Source organism: Perca flavescens, chromosome 14 (assembly GCF_004354835.1).
Source record: "Perca flavescens isolate YP-PL-M2 chromosome 14, PFLA_1.0, whole genome shotgun sequence".
Taxonomy (NCBI): Eukaryota; Metazoa; Chordata; class Actinopteri; order Perciformes; family Percidae; genus Perca; species Perca flavescens.
In genome coordinates, this window is record NC_041344.1 from 17,836,679 (window position 1) to 17,858,163 (window position 21,485).

Sequence of the window (21,485 nt, forward strand, 5' to 3'; positions counted from 1 at the left end):
GACGTTAGATCCACCTGAACAATTTCTTCATTAAAACAAAAACTTGGGAAGAAACTGAGAGAAAATATTAAATATACATACAGTCAGGAACCGTAAGATACAAGCTGTATGCCAGCTATATTATATAATATATAATACATGTTTTTTTATTACACATTTTAGCCATCTGCCTGTGTTGAGGTTTCTGTCTTGTCTTTAGCTTGTGTTTTGCCTTTTCTATTTTTCTGGGGTGAAATGCGCCCGAGGCGCAGCAATATGCTGATGGCTGTCCTCTGGAGTGGAGCTCGGCTGAACTTCACAAGGACATTTCCTTGAAGGCAGCGAGGGGCTATTGTAATTGGGGACAATATGAGCTTAATTAGCTGATAATGATATGATTACTGATTGCCTGAGAAGTATGATGGCTATTCATCAGCCCCAGTTTGTAAATAACCAATTTTGTCACACATGATTTTCTCCAATAGAATAACTCATTGTAGTTGTCTACTCATTTATGTGAATACAATAATATAATATTTCTTGACTTAATCAGTGCAGAAGTTGACTTGGATGAATTTGTGTTTCTTTTGACTTCAGCTCCGCTTCATCAACAACCTTGTTTTGTTGTAAACAAATGTGTTTTAAAGCTGTCGATTGTTGGCTCTGAATCAGCTCTGTGTGAATGTAAGAGCTGAGAATAACAGTTGTGGTTGGAGGGTATTTTATAGCTGGCTCAGCTGCTGCAGCCCTGCCGCATACACCACATACCACAGACAGACAGACGGGGCTAGGTCCCAGTCGGGGGTGTGGGGTGCTGAGGGGGGCAGGTTGGTTTGTGGTGGAGTTGGTGGAATTGGGGTGTGTGCTTTCTGTATGTATTTGTGGCCAGCTAAGTTAATATAACATCATCAGACATTACCTATTCTCTTGAACAGAAACCTCCCTCTTTCACTTTTTTAACATAAACCCTTGTGTGCCCACAAACTGTACGGTTCAGACACAATGATACACAAACTAACACTCAGAGAAGCTGTTAGGACAGCAGGAGTCAGAATGGCCCATTTTCTCTCACTTCTCCCTAATGAGTGCCATAAAGAGGCAAGACATCAATATTTCAGTGCTCTCGTCAGGCAGGCTGCAATATTTCCCTTTGATGAGGCTCACCAGAGGTGTTTTGTTTTGCCCGGCTGCCACTCCGATCATATGTGAATTTGGGAAGGCAGGAAATAAGACCGACAGGATCCTGAATATCTGGACTGCTGGTAAATTGTGGTTTCTGGTAGAAATTACTTTGAGTGACTCAGCAAAAGTGCATTTTTGTATCTGTTGTTTAAGGAGAAATAATTAACTTTTACTTTGATTTGGGAGATCATAATTTGAACTCAATGTAGTTTTATAATAAATATATTTATTTTAGTATTTTAGCCATGCTAACAGCATGGGATGAATTAGATATGGCACCACTTTGGTCCAGACTGAAATCAGTCAACTACTATAAGATGGATTGCCATGAGATTTTGCAGAGACATTCATTCATTCATGGATACTGCTGATTTTGGTGATCCCCTGACTTTTCCACTAGCACCACCATGAGATTCACATGTGGTTCTGAACGACATCTGGCTTACCACTTCGATACAATTTTATGTGGAAAATCCTTAAATATGCTAAAATAAAGGGATGAGAAGACAAGAAAACATACAGAAAATGCTAAATAACAATAAGTAATTAAGAACAATAAACAGTAAAATGGATAGAATTTTAAAAGTACATTGTAAAAAAACAGGAACAAAGCCTACAGAGTTCAGACCACACAAGCTCCATCACCTTTGGCTTTCCATAAAAGTACATTTCTGACCGTTGGGCTCAATAAAACTATTGCTGTGATTCGAATCATCTTATCATGATGAATTCATTCTAGTTGAAACTCCCAAGATTTCAGCTCACAGTAAGGCAGCAGGATGTTGATGCAGTCGTTCTCTCTCCCTGTGGGTTTGAGTTAGATGAGGTTGCTCCTGCAAACTGAAGGCGGGCAGACGCCTCCAAATGAGTTCTAAACGCCGTCTGTTGTTCCCCCGCTTTGGGAGTGTCCCACTGGGGTCATAGACTTGAACAGCATAGACGTCTGCCACTGGAGAATACAGTTACACTGATACATGCCAGCTGTATCTGCTCCGTTCAGGACTCTCTTCTGCTCAGTTTATCTGGTTGTTTCTTTCTTGCCTTGCCTCTCTTGATGACTGTTCTTCTGTCTACATCTGTCTTACTCTTTAATTTATTTACCTATCAACCCTCTTATTGTCTCTACCTTTGTAGCCTTTTACATACTATGACTTTTTTAAATAATATTTTTATGACATGCTATACTTTACATGCTTTTTTATCACTTTTTTCGACATACTATACTATGGCTTTTTATCACTTGTGAACACATCCAGAATAATTTAGATGACAGTTGGAGGGATGTTTTGATGATTTTTAATGTATAGAGGTTTTTAAACTTTAGTGTGTGTGTGTGTGTGTGTGTGTGTGTGTGTGTGTGTGTGTGTGTGTGTGGCCAATGGGCAGGCGCAGGGCATCAAGCGCTGATAGTTGACTTGGCATTATCCATGAATCCAGCAAAAAGACAGTGGCAGAGAAAGGGGAAAAAGGGCTGGAAAAGAGGGTGATAGAATGAATGGATGGAAGTTGGCCGTGTGTGTACATGAACGTAACAGTTTGCATGCGTATGAATGCACGTTTGTCCTTGTGGAACAGTTATTAAAGACGGAGGTACTGTGTGTGTGCTTTCAGGTGGACGAGCTGTACGAGGCCTTTTGCATCCAGAGCCGTCTGAGGGAAGGTGCCAGCCGTATGAAGCAAGCCTTCTCCTCCTCTCCCTCCACTAAAGGCACTAAGGAGAGCATCGCAGAGGTCAACCGCCGCTACAAAGAATACACTGAGGTAGTGGCGTAGAGCATCCACTTCAGTGTTTGGGGAAGTCATAATCAGCTAATTCTTCTGAGGAGTTTTGCATGAAAATGCTTATTAACCTTGTCAAAGTCATATGAAGTAAAGCTACTTAAATAATGGAGTGTATGGGCAATAATCTAATAACTTGTCAGACAAGTTGACTTTTGAGGAGAGAAGAATAAATTATGCATTGTGTTACATAAATATAACGATGCTGTATGCATTAAACATCAGCTTACAGCTGACAACACCCACACTATACCTAAATATCAAATACAGATTACTGCTTGCATTGTCATTTGTAACCACTGACATGTATTGTCACATACTTATAGTATTACCTTTTAAATCTCAATAACACACACACGCACCTGTCTTCATCTGTCCTGAGGGCTTACACCAGTCGTCCTGCCTCTTCAGCAGTTTAGTATTGACTGTCTTTATTAAAATCTCTTGAGATAACTTGATTACTATTGTTGTTCTTGCCTTCTGTTACAAAGGGCTGTTTATGTGATCATTATCTCTCTCTCTCTCTCTCTCTCAGAACATGAGCACGTTCGAGAGCGAACTGGAGAACCTGCTCGGGGAGTTTCATATCAAAATGAAGGGTGAGAGACAAGTAAACCCACTTGCATACCGATATTTCTGCAATAAGAGACATTCATCCACTGATGTTTACAAGAAAGTTTTTGGTGATTAGCTAGCAACTAATTAACCTATCATGTACAGTATACTGTAGTGAAGACACTGAACACCTACATTGTAAATCACCCAGCTAAATACTAAAGTCACCTAAACAAACAGGTTACTTGGCTTGGCTTTTCTGTCCATATCTTGTCCAAATGTGGGTTTTTTTAGATTTTTTTTTTTTAACAATTTCCTCTTTCTCTGACAGGTTTGGCAGGCTTTGCTAGGCTCTGTCCTGGAGACCAGTATGAGGCAAGTTCTTCTTTTTATTATGTAACACAGTGCTGTTAAAAATAACTTTACTTTCATATTAAAATCCATGTGTGAAATATTGCAAAACCATTAAGTCAAGAGAGATAGGACAGCACAATGTATACTTCAACTTAGAAAATGGAGTTTGATATTTTTATGGTATGAGGCTATCAAAGTGCTGTCCTTTCTCTGGCTTCAGGATTACTTTTTTTCTTTTTTTACACTGCTTTCCCATTCCTTTCTTCCTTTTAGATCTACATGCGGTATGGTCGCCAGCGGTGGAAGTTGAAGGGAAGGATTGAAGTGAACTCCAGACAGAGTTGGGATGGAGACGAGATGGTCTTCATGCCTCTCATCACTGATCTCATCAACATCAAGGTACTGTAGAAATCCAGATAAACTAACTTTGTGCCTCACCATGCAAGGCCAATAAAGAACAATGTAGAAATCAGACCTTCAGCTTATATACAAGTTTGTTTCTCATTGCACAATATCAAGGGGCAGATTAGTGATCAATCTGATAGGTCATGACCCTATTTAATTACAGCTAGTGTAAGAAAACAATTCATCAACTATCGCCTGCTTAATATCTTGATGTCAGAAGAACCTGTGTTATTGTTTTCTTGACCTGAGTAGTAAATATATGTTGTTCCTCAATCAGGTGACGGAGCTGAAGGGCCTGGCCAATCACATGCTGGTGGGCAGCGTTATCTGTGAGACGAAGGAGCTGTTTACTGCCATGCCTCAGGTGGTGGCTGTTGACGTCAACGACCTCGGGACCATCAAACTCAACCTGGAGGTCACGTGGTAGTAAGTTGACTCTTATATTTCAGCAAGCAGTCACTTTTTAAATCATGGCTTGCTATATTGTAGAGTGTTATGTATTTATTCAAATAGTTGGTTACTTCTTAATCCTCAAGGGGAAACTTCAGCAGAATAGTATCACTTGAGCCAACAAAGATATTCAAGGTTAGATATTGTGTCTACAATGAGAGATTGCATTATAGATCATGAGATGGATGCACCGCTGGGAGTCTAAAATTATTTGATGATTTTGTTATGATTTCATGAGATTCATTTAATTTAATTTCATGCTCAGTTCACTAAAGTTTAACTGAATTGTCATAGGGGGAGTATTTTCTTTCAGTTTATGAAATGGATAAATGTTGGGTTTTCAGTGTTTCAGCAAGATATTTCTACAGAGCCTTTCAACACTAAGATTTTATCTCACGAGCGTGTCAGTCATACTTTGTATAGCTATTTGGATTCTTACAGTCAGTATCTCAATCACTGGTCTATATTGAACACCTACAGAAACTGTTATTAGTGTTGTAGCTTTAAATTCAGTCTGCATTACTTATGTTCTTTTGCCATCTGGGGGAGCAACATGGTCATTACAAGTTATGGTAGTTAATTAAGCAATTAAATCCTCTTCTTCCCAAATGAATGAAATCACATACAGTAAGTGTAGGTAGGCATAGATAAAACCCATCACAATCAGCAATCACAATAAGTGTCTGGTTGTCATTCCCCCTTAAGCCCCTTTGATGTCGAGGACCTGACTCTGTCGTCTGGTAACCTGAGTAAAGCTACCGCACTCCAAAGACGAGTGTCGGTCTACAGCCAGGGCACGCCGGAGACCCCAACTTTCCAGGATTCCTCCTTCTTTGTGAGTACAAAACACAAACCTCGATTAGCTTCAGTAGTGTGGTGGGAAACAGTAGTTTGTGAGTTTTTGTAGAACTCAGAACAGTCGCCATCTAGGCTAAGAATAACATCTGAACTTTGTTTTAGACTTATCACTGGGTAAATTGTGGTGAAAGAGATGACATTTTGTCTTTTACACCTCGAAGTCCCTGCACACTAACCCGAGTCTGCACCCAGTGATATTGTACACATTTTTCTGTTGATGCTTGATGCTTATGTTAGCAACGCCAGTGCTACCCCTAAACTAACCCTCAACCATTTCCCTGCTATCCTCTCTTTTGCATTTCCACATCAAAACCCCTTACCCACACTCTGTCCCACTTTACACGTTAATCCATCCGTCCTGCATCTCACTTACCTGCTTTCACTCAAATACCCAACACCTTGTCCTATTTGCCTGCGTGCATTGTGTAAAGAAGTGGCGGCCATATCCTGTGGAGCGCCAGCGCCTCTCCTTCCTACACATGCTCCGAGACACCCTGCTAGAGAAGCTAAGGAGCAGTCGCTCGTTTGGTGACCTGGCCTCACTCCGGCCAAGGCCCAAATCCAGTCTGGAGGTCTATGTGAGTGTGTTGTGGCCCCTCAACCCTCCTACCCTGACTTTTGTGTGCCCCATACCCCATCGACGTGATGGGGATGTACTCTTCTGCTGGTGTGGACACACTTGGGTTTGTCCAGTTCCTTTCTGTGGGCTGCAGAATGCCATGTGTGAATGCATGTTTCTTTGCATGGGTTCTTGTTATGCTTTTCTTTTCAGATTTGCCTTATTCTGATTCTATCTTGGTTGATCAGATCTGGTCATAATAATTTAGAAAGAAAAGTGGATTTAGAGTGGATGTTTTAAGTATGTCTGCCATCTCTTTTTTCCACTTGAGAGAGCTTTCTCTTGCACTCTTTTGTCTTACATGCACTGATTTCAAGCTATATCTTAATCTTCCATTTTTTTTGTAACACATATTTACTGCCCTCACTCTCTTTTCAGTCCACTTTACCAGATGATGTCTTTGAGAACGGTGGCTGCGGCGTGGCCGAGTGCAAGCGTCTCTCCTTCACCTTCTCAGACACGTCTGGTTCTACGCCCAGCCCTGCCCCGAGCTCCCACTCCCCCGGCCTGTCCAACCCTGAGATCACAGTCACCCCTCCAGAAATTGACCCATCACCTATACAAATCCTCCCAACTAGGGAGGACTCCATTGCTGAGGAGCATTTAGTTGAGGAAGAGGAGGATGAGGAGTACGAAGAGGATGGGGAGACGGGTAGTAGAGGAAGTAAGGGCACCAGTGCCAGCCTTGCTAGTGATGAAGCTGAGGTGGCAGAGGACTCGGAGTGGGAGCGTACAGAGTCCCAGCGAAATTCTAGCTCCAACTGTGGTTCAGCTGCCCCATCCCTCTGCTCTGATGGCTACCTGTCTGCAGTGGCTTCAGAGGATGTTTTCTTAGACCACGCTGACGAACTGAAACCCGTGGAACTGGACACAGAGGAGGCGGGCAGCCTGACCAGGCAGCTAGTGAAGAGGCTGACGTCTTCGGAAATTGTGCCGCCAAGTGGGAGCTCCACGGAAGGAGGAGGAAATCTGAGCTGGGCAGGAGAGGGGAGCAGGGCTTTCCTGGAGAGCAGCTTGGAGGAGGCCATCCACAGCCTACTGATGAGGCTGGAGTCTCTGACTCACCGCTGCCGAGAGCTGCAGGACCTGGAGCAGGAAGTGATGCGTCTGGAGGACCTGCTCAAGGTGACTGTCTCCATTTCTAATATGTATGTGTACAAGATCTTATATGGGAAAGAACATATGAAGGAAAAAAATACTGTAAGTACTTTCAGGAAATGTTACTTTCAACCAAATGTGTTATTATTATTTATTTATTTATTACTTTTGTCGACATACTATTTCTATGACTGTTTTCAACATACTATAATTTGACTTTTTTGGACAATATTATACTATCCCTTTTTTATCACTTACTACATACTATAATATGGCTTTTTTATAAATTATTTGGACATACTATAATATGGCTTTTTATCACTTTTTTCAACATACTATTCTATGACATTTTTGGACATACTATACTATCACTTTTTTGGACATACTATACTATGGCTTTTTATCACTTTTTTTTTTCGACATTATATACCATGGCTTTTTTCCACATACTATACTGGGTAGCTTGTGGCTGGAAAGAAAAATTGCTGTCTCATAACCACAAGGTTGGCTGTTCAATCCTAGGTCTTTTTTAAATACTATGCTATGGCTTTTTATCACTTTTTTCGACATACTATATTATGGCTTTTTTTTTTTTTTTTTTTTTAATTCAACATACTATACCATGACTTTCTTATCACTTTTTTCGTCCTATTACGTTTTCGACATACTATCCTATGGCTTTTTATCACTTCTTTCCATTTTTTATCACTTTTTTTTACATACTATACTATGGCTTTTTCAACCTTCTATTCTATGGCTTTTTTATCACTCTTTCCAACATACTATACTATGGCTTTTTTATCACTTTTTTTCGACATAATATACAATGTTTTTTTTGTTTCCATATGCTATACAGAGTAACTTGTGGCTGGAAGGTAAAAATTGCTGTCTCTTAACCACAAGGTTGGCTGTTCAATCCCAGGCTTCTATTGCAACAAATGAAAGTGTAACTGTCTGTCTATTTTTTTTAAATACTAAGCTATGGCTTTTTATCATTTTTTTTGACATACTATAGTACAGCTCTTTTATGACTTTTTTGGACATACTATACTATGGCTTTTTTATCACTTTTTTCAACATCCTATACTATGACTTTTTCGACATACTATTCTATGGCTTATTTGTCACTTTTATGGACATACAAAGACTTATCACTTTATTCAACATACCATAATATGACTTTTTTGGACATACTATACCATGACTTTCTTATCACTTTTGTCGTCATATTACTTTTTTCGACATACTATACTATGGCTTTTTATCACTTCTTTCGACATACTATACTATGGCTTTTTTATCACTTTTTTCGACATAGTATACCATGTTTTTTTTGTTTTTTTACATACTATACTATGGCTTTTTTTTATCATTTTTTCGACATGACTTTCTTATCACTTTTGTCGTCATATTACTTTTTTGACATACTATCCTATGGCTTTTTAACACTTCTTTCGACATACTATACTATGGCTTTTTCAACATACTATACTATGGCTTTTTTAATCACTTTTTTTTTTTTGATATACTATACCATGGCTTTTTTCCACATGCTATACTGGATAGCTTGTGGCTGGAAAGTAAAATTGCTGTCTCTTAACCACAAGGTTGGCTGTTCAATGCCAGGCTTCTCTTGCCACAAATAAAAGTGTACCTATCTGTCTATTTTGAAATACTATACTATGGTTTTTTTATCACTTTTTTGGACATACTATACTATGGCTTTTTTATGCCTTTTTTTCGACATACTATACTATGGCTTTTTATCACTTTATTCAACATACTATACTAAGACTTTTTTTTATCACTTTTTTCATCATACTATGAATTTTTTCGATATGCTATGACTTTGTTCAACATACTATAATGTATGTCTATGACTTTTTTACCAATAAAAAAAAACTTCAAATATTCCACTTTTGTTTAATACATTATTGGTATTATTCAACATTTCAATGAAATTCATGCTAATCAAAACCATCCCACTTGTCCAACAGTTCTCACTACTTCACCTTCTTCTTACACAGTTATGCCAGCAATCCAGTTTAGCTTTAGCAATTTAGCTTTTCTAGTCATTACATGGTTCTTTAAAGTAGCAATCTCAAAGATTTTCATTTAAATAAATGTCTGTTAAGTCGCTATCTATCGGCTAACGAGGTAACACAATGGTGATTGAGCCTATGGCCCACTCATTAAAGTATTGCAATGTTATATATATATTTATTTGCATTACAAACTGTGTGTCTGTGGTGACATTCTTGGTAAAATAATTGTATTACAGTTTTTCTCCATTGTATACACACATACATACAATTGTGAAAACTTGAATCAACAACAAGACTCATGACTGCTAAACTCTCAGCACAATTCCATTTTTTTCCACACTGCCACTTTAACTAATTATATTACATAATCCTTTAACCTATAACTTCCTCATCAATCAAACAACAATAACATGGAACAAGACTGAGGACTTAATATCTGCACATATGAAAGTTTATCATTTATTTGGGTAATCTTTAGAAAACTAAATGCATCTTCTTGTAACAGACAGACATCAACAGACCTTCAACTGTACACAGGGCTTTTATTTTGAAAAGGCTGTCCTCTGTCAGGTCTTAAAATACTCAGTATATTTAGAACATATCTACTCTCTAAAACATAAATCCAAAGTAACAAAGTCACTCATTACCTTAAAAATTAATTTGAGTACTGGAATTACTGGAATGGACATTGGCAAGTTAAGGATTTATAAGAGTAAAGGGTTATTGACTCATTATCCCCTTCTTCTTCTTCCTCACAGTGTCGTCTCCCGGGTCACAGGAGCCGGTCATCCAGCCTCAGTCTGACAGTGGAGAGTGCTCTGGAGAGTTTCGACTTCCTCAACACCTCTGACTTTGATGACGAGGATACCGGAGATGATAATGCCATCCTTAGCAACCCCCCACAGAGGTCTCCACTTTTTGATTCAGACGGAGAAAGGATCGGGTGAGTGGGAGACGGCATAGAGGCTTTTTGTGTTAGCTGACATTGACACTAAGCACATTGTTATTGTATCATGGCGTTTGACTACTGTTTGGAAGTGTGTGCACTGAAATTGAAAATAAAGTGTTGTTGAGGTATCACAAACAAAAAAACACAGTAAGCGCTTAAGTAGGATACTTTGTACTTTGCTTGGTTTAAAGGTAATTAATGCCTAGCTATTCATTCATAAAAGCAATGTGTGCAATCAATTCACTGCAAAAACACTTGGACAGACAATCTGCATCATCTCAAGTTGAAAAATCCATTTTATAATAAGTACAGTAGATTATGGTTCTGTGTGATGCTGCTGCCACTCGGTGGTGACTCTGAGTATGTGCCTCTCAGTGGCCAGCATCCAGAAGCCAGAGGACACCTTAGTGAAGCCCTGACGGAGGACACCGGGGTGGGCAACAGCGTGGCAGGAAGCCCCCTGCCACTCACCACTGGAAACGAGAACCTGGACGTGGCGATCGTCATCCACCTGCAGTACTGTAATCACCTCATACAGGTAGAGCTCCTTATGACATCATGGTTTGGAGTATAAATGATAAACAAATAGTTACAGTTGACATTACCAGTTTATTGCAACATGCCTTTTGTCAGTTGTTGACCAGTGGGATGGGTGTGTGGCAGCGTCGCAGTCTTCTCCTCAAGCTGTCCGGACAGACTCAGTTGTTAGAGGAGCTAGCAGAGATCAGTGCGGACAGACTGGGAGCCATTACATCTGCTGCTGATGGTAGGTACCAACAAGTTGAAACCAGTATGGTTTATTGGTGTATTATTTCTCTTTACTATGCAATGTATCTCAAGAGTAGTAATCTTGCAGTGTATACCAATCTGTGTTATTATTTAAGTATTTTATGAAAGATTACTACCATTCAACACAATGAACTCTCTGGTTTGAGGGTTTGTAGCGTCTGACCTTCTGTTTTGTCCTTTTCTCTCTCAGTTCTCCCGGGGCTCGCAGAGCGCCCACAGCTGATGACTCTGTGGTCAGAGTGCAGCGGGTCTGCAGGACTTTTCCACACCACACTGGACAGAGTGTTCAAACACATGAACCAGCGCTACACAGCAGTGCTGCAGGAGAGACACCCACACAGCGCTGACACAGGTTGGATCATCCCTATTTCCTTTCTGCAAAAAAGCCAAAGGTTGCACTTAAAATCACATTGTTTTGTTTCTGTGTTTTTATTCCCTGTTCAAGTCACTTATTTGGTTTTAATCTTGTCCCTCTTTCAACTTAATCACTAATTTGGTTTTAATCTTGGAAGTGGAACGTCAAGGATATAGACTACTGCTAATATAATGTTAATAATGCTGCTGATGTGGTTAAAAATCATTAAAAATACTCAATTTAAGAGACTAAATGGAATAGTGAATCCATAGATATGAAACCGATCTTCACAATGTGTAGATTCAGTTGGCTCAAAATTATTTTCTTTGACTTTAGATTTCTTTCCTTTCTCTCCAGTGATTGGTGTCGTAGTGGGCGAGATGGTGGACAGGAGCGATCTGGTGGCAGCACACAATCCTTGTGCCGCTGAGCTCTCCCAGGACGTCCTGACGGTGTTTCAGTTCCACAGCTATATCTTACAACATGAAGTGCATGACATGGAGACGCATCTGCTGCATCTGGCCAGAGAAGGTGAGCAAAACACTTTTTAGTTTTAGTTTAATCAATTATCACTTTGGATTTTCTGTCCACAAGCACCTCAAACTTTACACAATAGATAGTAGAGAGAGAGAACACAAAAAACAGGCTGATAAGTGTGATTGTGAGTAAGGAAGAAATGGCTAAACTATGAAGTGCATTTTTACATACAACTTTCACTACTTTTTTAATAACCAAGTTAAATTCCTGGATCTTTTAGAATACTAACTGAAAAGCTATCAAAGCAAATTTCATGTCAGGAGTACAGAAAAGGTCCTTATGCTTTATGCTGATATGTAATGGTTAAACCTCTGACATGTGTCTGTATTTGTGTCGTACTCAGAGGTGTTTGCAGAGGCTCTGTGCAGTGGGGATTATTCTCGGTGTCTAGCAGAACTGAAGGAGGTGCCTGTGTCATCCCTGTGGCCAAGAAATGACACCCTGAGGGCCCTGGCCTGCCTGCTCTCTGCAGAGGACCCTCAGGTCAACAAGGCGGCAGCCGACTATATCTCTTCTGCATCAAACAGCCACTTTAGGACCAGAGTGAGTTGTGTGTGTGTGTGTGTGTGTGTGTGTGTGTGTGTGTGTGTGTGTGTGTGTGTGTGTGTGTGTGTGTGTGTGTGTGTGTGTGTGTGTGTGTGTGTGTGTGTGTGTGTGTGTGTGTGTGTGTGTGTGTGTGTGTGTGTGTGTGTGTGTGTGTGTGTGTGTGACATTTCAAATAGTGATGCCACAAGCCATGAATGTTAATCTGCGTGTCTACAGGCAGTGGAGTGCTACACCCATGCGCTGTCAGAGGCTGGAGTTCAGAGCCAGAGGGCAGCCTGTTCAGCTCTCAGCTGTCTGCAGGTCAGTGGCCTCTTACATCATCTTCAGTTGTGATACTGTGGAAATTTGGAGCTTGTTTAGGACTCCATTTGTGTTCAGACAAAACTATTATGAAGCTTCATTAGTCAGAGTAAGTCAAATTGAATGTTATCTTTCAAAAGTACGGTCTTCTTTTGGCACAAAATTCCTTGTGTGCTTGCTTGAGCCCCTGTGGAAGATACTTCATGGTAGTTGCATGTTTGTATCCAGGACACGGCACCAGAAATAAATCTACACCCAACTGCCAGGACGAAGATAATCACTTGATTTGGTTAATGAAACTGCTTCACATTAGCTTCAGCTGAACTTTGAAATGCAACAAGGACATTATGGATCGGAAAAATGATTGCAGCAAACGATTATTCTTCAATGTGACATATACAGAAGTTATTCTATTCAGATAGTGGTCAGGGCATAGTACAAAAATAATGTAGTTTATCTTATGTGCTATGATGGCTAATAAATTATGAAATGTAACCGTGTCATTATGTATGTCATTACAAAGAGTAAATCATTCTAAATCAGCCTGTCATTGTGTTGTCAAATGTGCTTTGACAAATACCCTTTGACAAATGCCCTTTTCACAGAGCTTGCCTGTGTTTCTGTAGGCCGTAGAGAGCATTAAGGCGGTGGTAGCACTGTGTGATTCAGCTGATGAAGAGCTTCGCCATGTTGCCATAGAAACCCTGCTCACATTTGGTGAGTAACACATTTATGGAAAATCAAATGTTGCTCAACTTGGTCTTTTGCTACACTTCTACAAATATCTTGCATTTTATACACAGCTGCCATAAAGTACCTAAGGCCATAGAGTATAAAAATATGAATAAGATGTATATAAATGTGGTCTGTACAGTATAATACTGACAAAAGGCAACATTTCCCCCTACTGGGTCGGGAAAAAGATGTCTCAGGGAGTATGACATCAACAAGATATGCTCTCTATCTATCTATCTATCTATCTATCTATCTATCTATCTATCTATCTATCTATCTATCTATCTATCTATCTATCTATCTATCTATACATACATACATACATACATACATGCATGCATGCATGCATGCATACATACATACATACATACATACATACATACATACATACATACATACATACATACATACATACATACATACATACATACATACATACATACATACATACACACACACACACACACACACACAACACATACCTTGGATATATATACCTTTTGTCATGTTGGCTATTTGCCTGATGACCCAGTTGGGGTGAAGGGTTGCCTTTTCTTAGCCATATGTGGATGCTGTTCATTTTTTCAATGATTTGTGCCGTGCCTCACTTGTCTTTTATTGGGACCTAATGCTAAACTGTTTTGACTGCAGGGATACCATTGCAATCTGAGTGTGTTTTAGATAACCCTTGTGTTTGTGGCAGGTGAGGAGGGGCGGCTGGCGTACGAGCAGCTGGACACGGTGCCGGGGGAAATCTTCCGCCTGGGCACACGGCGAGGAAACGCTGTCACCACTGCCTTCTGAGCCATCGTGCCACGGAAAACATCACAAACGACATTTCAGCCTGACCTCCGAGGACAGCACTGCCCTTCCCTCAGCTACACCCCACACTTCATAGGGCTGTTAACGACTGATCACTCTATTATTCTGCTTTTTGACACAGACTTAAGGATCTCCACACTGCCACATTAAATCTCTTTTCTTACTTCTTCTTAAGGATTTAACACCAAACAAACTGTCTTAGCTACAAAAGACACAACCTATAACCCTCCTGCACACACACTTACCACTCCGCTTTCCTCCACCATCTCCACGTCCAGACCCTCCTACACCCCTCCTCCCCCTCTCCCTCCCTCTCCCTGCTTTCTGAGCCAGGCAGACCGGTCACTAGAGTTTAACTGGAGAGCACAAATTTGACTGGACACAAAGCCGCTGCAGCTGCTCTAAAGACTGTGGAAACTAGAATTTGAGCAATGCATCTTCACCCTTCACATAACCTCTGTTCAACAAGCCACTGCACACAACACTTGTATCACTTACTCACAAATTAATCATCATCTTGATTGTTACAGAGTCAGTTGTGTCACGCAATATTCTACATATGATCTGTGTATAATCACTGTTTATCATTAGAAATGTTTTCTGGCGCTTTTGGAAGATTTGCACTGTTGTAAGGCATGTAAATTTGGCATATTTTACACAGCCGGTGTAATATATGTGCTTGTATTCAAAATATATATTTTAAGTTCTGTTTTCTAGTACGTTCCATTTTAAGTTTCAGGGATTCTTGTACGATTGGAAGATGTGTGTTTTGTGGCAGGGAGGACCATTAATACGTTGAGAATGGCTTTCTAGGAGGAAGTGATGTTGCAGTTTAAAAGCCCTACTTTTACAGCAGTTTACAGTCCTGAACAGATTTTGACTTTAGCCATCTATCAGTGGAGGAAACTGAAGGGCAGAGGTGAAACAGGTCAGCTCAGTGGCCACATTTCACTCACTGAGCAGTTTATATCAGAGGTTTCTCATACTTGCAGTTAAACAAGTGCAATTTTTCTGTACATACGTTACTCTTTTGCACCTACCTGACATTTGATAAAGTCAGCTTTAACCATTTGAGCCTTGATGTGGTCGATTAGGCAGGTTTCCACTGTACACAATACACTCTTGTTATGTATTTTTCCTACCAAGTACAGAGCAAGTCCAGGGCAATACATTGGTTTAGGATCGTGATTGTGCACTTTCCTACAACTGTACAGAGACGAGGATCCTTTGGGTGGAGTAAAGGCCTTTTGTTTTTGTTGTTTTCTTACTGCACATTCATACAGTATGTGAGCTAATGGCAGAATTACAAATGTATGAGAAGCTGCAGAATGAAGTGTTCAGTTTTGAGTTGGTTTTATTTCCCTCCATCCTAACTGTAATGTGGAAAAACTGACCTAAGGTGAGCACCTAATTCCCTTTTCTCAGTGTAACTGTACTACTGAGTCTTGTGCTAGTGCACAATGACAAACCTCACACATCTTATTTATTATTAACTTGTAATTCTAATATTCTTTGATGTTATACTGTAATATTGCAGATGACAGTTTAATGTAAATTAAATGTATATTTATGTTCTATTTTGGATCAGGTCTAGTATTTTAAATATTGTTTATCATTTAAAAAGGCTTCCATGTTATCATGCAAATTATCTAATGCTTAACTTTAATTAGATTTTATTTTGAAGGAATTAAATTAGTTGAATTATTATTTTGGAGAAGTATAAGATTTGCTAAAAGTTTAATATTATAGATTTCTTTTCCCTAAAAAGGTCCCGAACATAAAAGGGACATATATTAAAATGTTACTTTAATACTTAGATTTACTGTAACCAAAGGAAGAATTCATTTTTAAATTTTAATAAAAGATCATAATTCATAAAGAATGTATTTTCAATACAACATTTGCATTTTGGCCAGAATACTCAGACTTATCTTTATAAGCACAACTTAAAAAAGACAAACCCATAATATATGAATCTTATTTGGTTCTAACTGCACAGTCCAAAAGCCATATTGATTAAAAGCAAGTGGTAATATTTTTTATGAAATGTATTTTTTCTTTTGTATTATAATCTGTAAATGTGTGAAGTTGTTACTAAAAGCTGAAGATGGTGTTAGTTTTTTTTTTCTATACAGCCTTTTGCAAAACTGTTCATATTTTAAGTAACAGTTACTTTTGTTTCTTTTATGATGTGAATAGCATTACAGTATTTTGGTATCTAATTCATCCACTCAGTTTAATTTTTTTTTTTTGAGTGAGCTACTGTACTGTCTTTTTTAGAAACTTGCAGTTTACCAATGTAGTCTAGTTGATTCATTGGCTGTTCAATTATTAATCACCACAAAGTACAAGTTGTCAAAATGTGCACATTTAATTATTTAGAGACTGGTTTTAGGAATAATTTGGTGCACTTTGCTGAAATTGATCATTATCCATCTCTGTGGTCCATAGCTTCCGTACTGATCCATTTAGTTGCATACTACACTTCTCCATTGTGGTTAGGGGTATGTCCTCTGCTCATCAAGTTGCAATAAAGTTTATTTTTGCATAGTTAACTACAAAATTGTGGATTTTTAAGCAAACCAAAAGTCTTAAATGTTGGTCAAGATGTCATTGTATTGTCCTTTTATACTAAGATAATTCAGGCGATTGTCACATAAGTGGAATGCATGTACAGTAAATTGTTAACTGTACAGTTGTGCTTTGTCAGATTTTACAGATGTCCAAGGACAACTTTATGGATGGTTTAAAGTGTACATTTTATTGTCCAGATATTTTTGCATTGAAAGTGTAGAGGCTAGGGGTAGATGATTACAGTAGGTCATTGTAATGTTTAAAAAAAAAAAACTGAATTGCTGGTTTGGGCCAATACTGAGTTAAACACCTGGGTCATAATACAAGTAGTGATCACTGTGGTGACAAGTTTAGCACCTTACAAGGCAACCCATCCTCAAGAATATTCTAATGTTAAAAAAAAAAAAAAAAAAAAAAAAAAAAAAAAGCACCTCCCATTTTAGTGTCTAGATCCAGTTCTGTATCATGATGGGAGTAATATGAAACTGGTTGAGCAATGCCCAAGGTCATCTGCTATACAGGACCAAGACTTTACCAGGCACCTATGTTTAGGACCAGTCAGGCTTTTCTGCATGTTCACCTAGTCCAGACCGCTTAGATCCTCTGGCACAGAAATCCCATAAGCCATTTTATGCATCTTAGCCACCTAGTCATAAAAGGCAGCATTCAGGAGACCAAGTCTCAAAAGTTTTGATTAATCTACAGAGGTGATCCTTCACTTGTTCAGAAGTCTTCCAAATTATACTTCCAGTACAAGTACAAAAAGATCAGCCACAACAAACCATACAAAAGAGGAAAGTTTTTAAAAGGGTTTATTTTACATTAGGCTTATGTACACATTGGAGCTACAACATTGCACAATTTTTCAGTGTAAACTAACTCTTCAAGGACATGCTCAAGACCACATCTGGCAGTGAATGCAAAAAACTAAAACAGCCATCATTAAATTACACTGTGCTTTTCCGGTCTTGTAGAAATGTCTGAAAAGTAGTTAAGTATTAAACACCTCTTTACTTAATACAGCAAAACCTAAGAAAATACAACCAGCCCCAATCTGTTCAAGGTGTAAAACTAAAATTGCAGGTGTTGAAAAACTATTGAAGTACATAAATTACATTAAAAAAAAAAAAAAAAAAAAAAAAAAAAAAAAAAAAAAGGGCCAATTCAGTCAAATGGATGGCCACTTGTTGCTGCCAAAACATCTTGTAGCTAAAATCTGCTGACCTGTACAACCAGTTCAAAGTCCCATGAAATAAAAGTGGTCAGTTAATCCAGCTCTCCTGAGGGTCCTTGTTCATGGTCTGAAGTCTCTTCCTCTGAAGGACTCTGGCTGTAATCCGAGTCTTCTTCCTCCTCACTTCGACCTGCCACTTCACGGTCATCATGCTCATCCACATCAAGAGCAATCTCCCGCAGCTCCTCCAGATTGTCTGGGCTCTTTCCAGTCAGCCTCTTAAAAACAAAGCATGATATCATACATAAAGTAAGTTCCTCAGTGTAGTCTAGTTTAAGTTTCATTATACTGCTTCTTGTGATAGTCCTGAACATGTGACAAATGGGAAATTAAATGCTGGAGTAAAGAATATAGCACAAGAAAATATTCAGCATGCAGCCAGGCTCAACTTTAAACCAGGTCATCTACCAGTGTAGGCCAAGCTTGTTAATGTTCTTGTGTGTACAACATTTCACAACCGACATCAGGACATCTACTCTGGCTCACTGCATCCAGTGCATCTCATGTACCGGATGTCATCCCCTTCCTGCATCTGGGTCAGAGTGCCACCCAACACAATGGTGATCATTTAATGAAATAACAAGCCAGAGTGTTTTTCTCTCTAGTCCAGAATCTTTAGTCCAAGTAGACTCTAGTGCCAACTCACTAGACACTCAAACAATGTAATAGTGTTCTTACCTCAATCATATCAGCCATGTACTGTACATGTTGTGCCAGCTCCTGCAGCTCTTCATTTTCACACTTCAGCTGTGTTATCTGTTCATCTTTGGCCTCAATGTCTTTGTGTAACTAGTTTAATAAAAAATAAAAACTTAAAAAGCATTTTACAGACAATAGCACTGTAATCACTAGTTAAATTATTTAGGCAAGAACAGGCCCAGCTTTCAGATTTACAAATAATCCTTCCAAATTAAGTAAAAACAGAATTCAGGTCCTTCAGTTTAGCTACAAAGTTACTCCTGCATTTCCTGTGCCAGCTAACGAGTCAGTGGGAGCGTGGGAACAACTCAATTGACTGGTAAACATTAACCAACTTAGTGATTAACCCACCTTCTCGTTCTCCTGTAGAACATTGTACAAGGCCTTCCGACGCTCTTCAGCCATTTCTTTCCAGTAGGAGCAAGGAGCAGTTTCTACAGAGACAAATTTCAGCTCAAGTAAGGGATATTTGAGGGTAGATAGCTACAATTTTGCAGTATGTAGTGCATAGATTTTAAATTCTTACCTACGACCATAAGTTCATACGCTTCATTGGACATGCCATCTGTCAAACACTGAGTTTCTTCAGTTTGTGTTGATTTAACTTCAGCCTTCACCCTCTTTGGACCTCTAGTTTGTTCTGTGCTCCACTGTTTGCGTTTTGGAATTACCTTTCCCACCTAAAGAGAAAAAGTTAAGCATTTCTCAAATGTTGAATAAGCAGAGGATACAGGGCACTCGTTCTTTGAACAAGTCTATAAAAGAATTTCTAATGCAAACAATATAAAATTTATAAAAAATAAATAAACCACACACCACAAGAGTGGCTTGTTCAAAGTTGTTGCATACCTGAGCTGACCTTCCCAAATTTATTTTGCCAGCTGAGAGCTGGAGGACCTGTAGAGATTGCCTGGGGGGTCCCATTGCCTTTTGGGATGGTGTAAAAAAGCTCTGAAAGATAAAAACTTCAAGTGTTACCTTACAGCCAAGTAAATCAAATCATAGAGACAATGATTAAGGAAAGAGCCTAAACTCTTCCCAGATGCATTATGACAAACTCACATTGAGTCACACTGAAAACTAACATGACCCATGTTCTCATTTTCAGAGCCTCTATTCACCAGGGATTAGCATCACTTTGCACGCTTTACTTTAGTTACACTGTCACCATGGGAGAGGGGGCATAGGTGAAGGTGGCTTAACACAACACTGCTGCTATGTGCAACAGGCCCACAGGTGTAGGAACAAGGGAAGGGCCCAAATTCTTACAGCCGTGGGAAAGTTTCTCCAAGGCTCATTACAGAGCTGCCAACATGCTAACTTGTTAATGGTTGCCCACAGCTTCACAACACTGCCAGTGAGTTTTTCATGCCAATAAAAAGGTGATCTTTTGGTGATTTTGAGCAGGGAGACAGAGATAATGTATTTAACTACTTTGAGTTACAGCAATGTATAAATCAAAATACTTGTTCTCTGGCTAAGTTGCAGGAGATAAGTATTTTGCTGTGCTTTCATTTAAAACCTTCATTTTACACGTGTACACACCAGTGACTAAATAAACTACTAATTTCTGTAATCTATAGATTCATGAATTTACGGAAAATTGAGCCACCATTTACCGAGGAAAAAAAAAAAACTAAACAACGTGTGGTTCCTTCCTCTTTTCTGTAGGAGGTATAACTATCAGTTCTCAGGCCTACAGATATTGACATTACCAAAATGTTAGTTAGGCTAGCTACATGTTCAAGTGGCGTGAGTGACGAGATCCTCCATCTATACCAACAATGGCAAGATATCCTAAAACTATCCTAATTACTTGTGTTTACCCCTTGAACCTCAGCCCTAAACCGTACTGTCACACATTTGAAGGAGCGCATTTCGAAACGGAAGACACATTACTCACCTTTATATTCTCATTAGACCTCTGCTGGCTGTGTTTTTGCTTTCCGATGATACTCATTTTTTCTTCAAGAGACCTGATGGGAAATAACATAACTTCACTACACATGCAAGTGTCTAGAAAGTTAACTTTACACACTTGATGAAAACCATGCCAAAATAAGCTAGCTAGTTTAAAACTTAAGCGACATGGTAATAGCTTAGTAACGTTCGATATTTAACGCGACATTCGTGTTAATTCTTAACACCCTCTTTAGCTGGTTAAAAGACAAATGTATAGCTAAAAGTTTAGCCACGTCAGTAGGAAAGGTTGGTAACGTTACAAAAGGCCAACTGACTTAGCTAGCTAGCTAGCTACCTAACGCTAAAAAAGTAAAAATACCATAATTTCAGCGACCACGGCTAAGGCTAGCACAAAGGTAATTGATGTTAGCAATACTAAATGAGCAGCAGGTGTGGAGGTGATTCAACTAAGGCAATATTAAAGTAGATAGATGTTAAATTGACTTACCGTTGCAACAAACAACTTGTGGTTGAGACTGCTATTCTGTTCTCCGAGAATCTCGCGCCAGGGGCTTAAATACGCCTACTCCGTCACGTGATAAAGATCACGGGGAAGGTTTTTTGTTAGTTTTTTCTTTAACTTTATTGTGTAAATTCTCACATACAACGTCAACAAAACAAAAACATCAATTATAGAAAACAGTTCAGCCTGTCTTCAC

The 21,485-nt window shown here is 39.1% G+C and overlaps 2 protein-coding genes across 6 annotated transcripts in view; one reads left to right on the top strand and one right to left on the bottom strand.

Annotated features, from left to right (window-relative positions):
• ripor2 (RHO family interacting cell polarization regulator 2) overlaps positions 1-16,912 on the top strand; it is a 59,047-nt gene extending 42,135 nt beyond the window's left edge. For 2 of the 5 annotated variants that reach the window (XM_028597625.1, XM_028597628.1), the window contains exons 7-23: positions 2,773-2,922; positions 3,476-3,539; positions 3,827-3,870; positions 4,123-4,248; positions 4,532-4,680; positions 5,410-5,539; positions 5,994-6,140; positions 6,560-7,306; positions 10,083-10,267; positions 10,649-10,811; positions 10,907-11,039; positions 11,253-11,414; positions 11,775-11,948; positions 12,298-12,497; positions 12,717-12,800; positions 13,427-13,517; positions 14,239-16,912. In XM_028597625.1, the coding sequence (XP_028453426.1) occupies positions 2,773-2,922; positions 3,476-3,539; positions 3,827-3,870; positions 4,123-4,248; positions 4,532-4,680; positions 5,410-5,539; positions 5,994-6,140; positions 6,560-7,306; positions 10,083-10,267; positions 10,649-10,811; positions 10,907-11,039; positions 11,253-11,414; positions 11,775-11,948; positions 12,298-12,497; positions 12,717-12,800; positions 13,427-13,517; positions 14,239-14,339 (2,850 nt within the window). In that variant the 3' untranslated portion in view covers positions 14,340-16,912. The remainder of the gene's footprint in view (positions 1-2,772; positions 2,923-3,475; positions 3,540-3,826; positions 3,871-4,122; positions 4,249-4,531; positions 4,681-5,409; positions 5,540-5,993; positions 6,141-6,559; positions 7,307-10,082; positions 10,268-10,648; positions 10,812-10,906; positions 11,040-11,252; positions 11,415-11,774; positions 11,949-12,297; positions 12,498-12,716; positions 12,801-13,426; positions 13,518-14,238) is intronic. The other 3 variants (XM_028597627.1, XM_028597626.1, XM_028597629.1) reach the window with 3 other exon arrangements.
• An 813-nt stretch (positions 16,913-17,725) lies between these two features.
• On the bottom strand, positions 17,726-21,368 carry gmnn (geminin DNA replication inhibitor). Its single transcript, XM_028596710.1, has 7 exons — positions 21,275-21,368; positions 20,768-20,840; positions 19,714-19,815; positions 19,391-19,544; positions 19,216-19,298; positions 18,844-18,954; positions 17,726-18,383 (listed from the first exon to the last, which is right to left on the bottom strand). The coding sequence occupies exons 2-7, from the start codon at positions 20,822-20,824 to the stop codon at positions 18,198-18,200; spliced, it is 693 nt and encodes a 230-aa protein (XP_028452511.1). The 5' UTR covers positions 20,825-20,840; positions 21,275-21,368; the 3' UTR covers positions 17,726-18,197.
• Between the last annotated feature and the right edge of the window lie 117 nt (positions 21,369-21,485).

What these genes read in the sequence shown, in the direction of transcription:
- gmnn (XM_028596710.1), bottom strand. Translation starts at nt 20,824, where the DNA reads ATGAGTATCATCGGAAAGCAAAAACACAGCCAGCAGAGGTCTAATGAG. An exon ending in GGTCTAATGAGAATATAAAG is followed by an intron (nt 19,816 to 20,767) that starts GTGAGTAATGTG and finishes TTTATCTTTCAG; the next exon opens with AGCTTTTTTACACCATCCCA. An exon ending in ATTTGGGAAGGTCAGCTCAG is followed by an intron (nt 19,545 to 19,713) that starts GTATGCAACAAC and finishes TTTTCTCTTTAG; the next exon opens with GTGGGAAAGGTAATTCCAAA.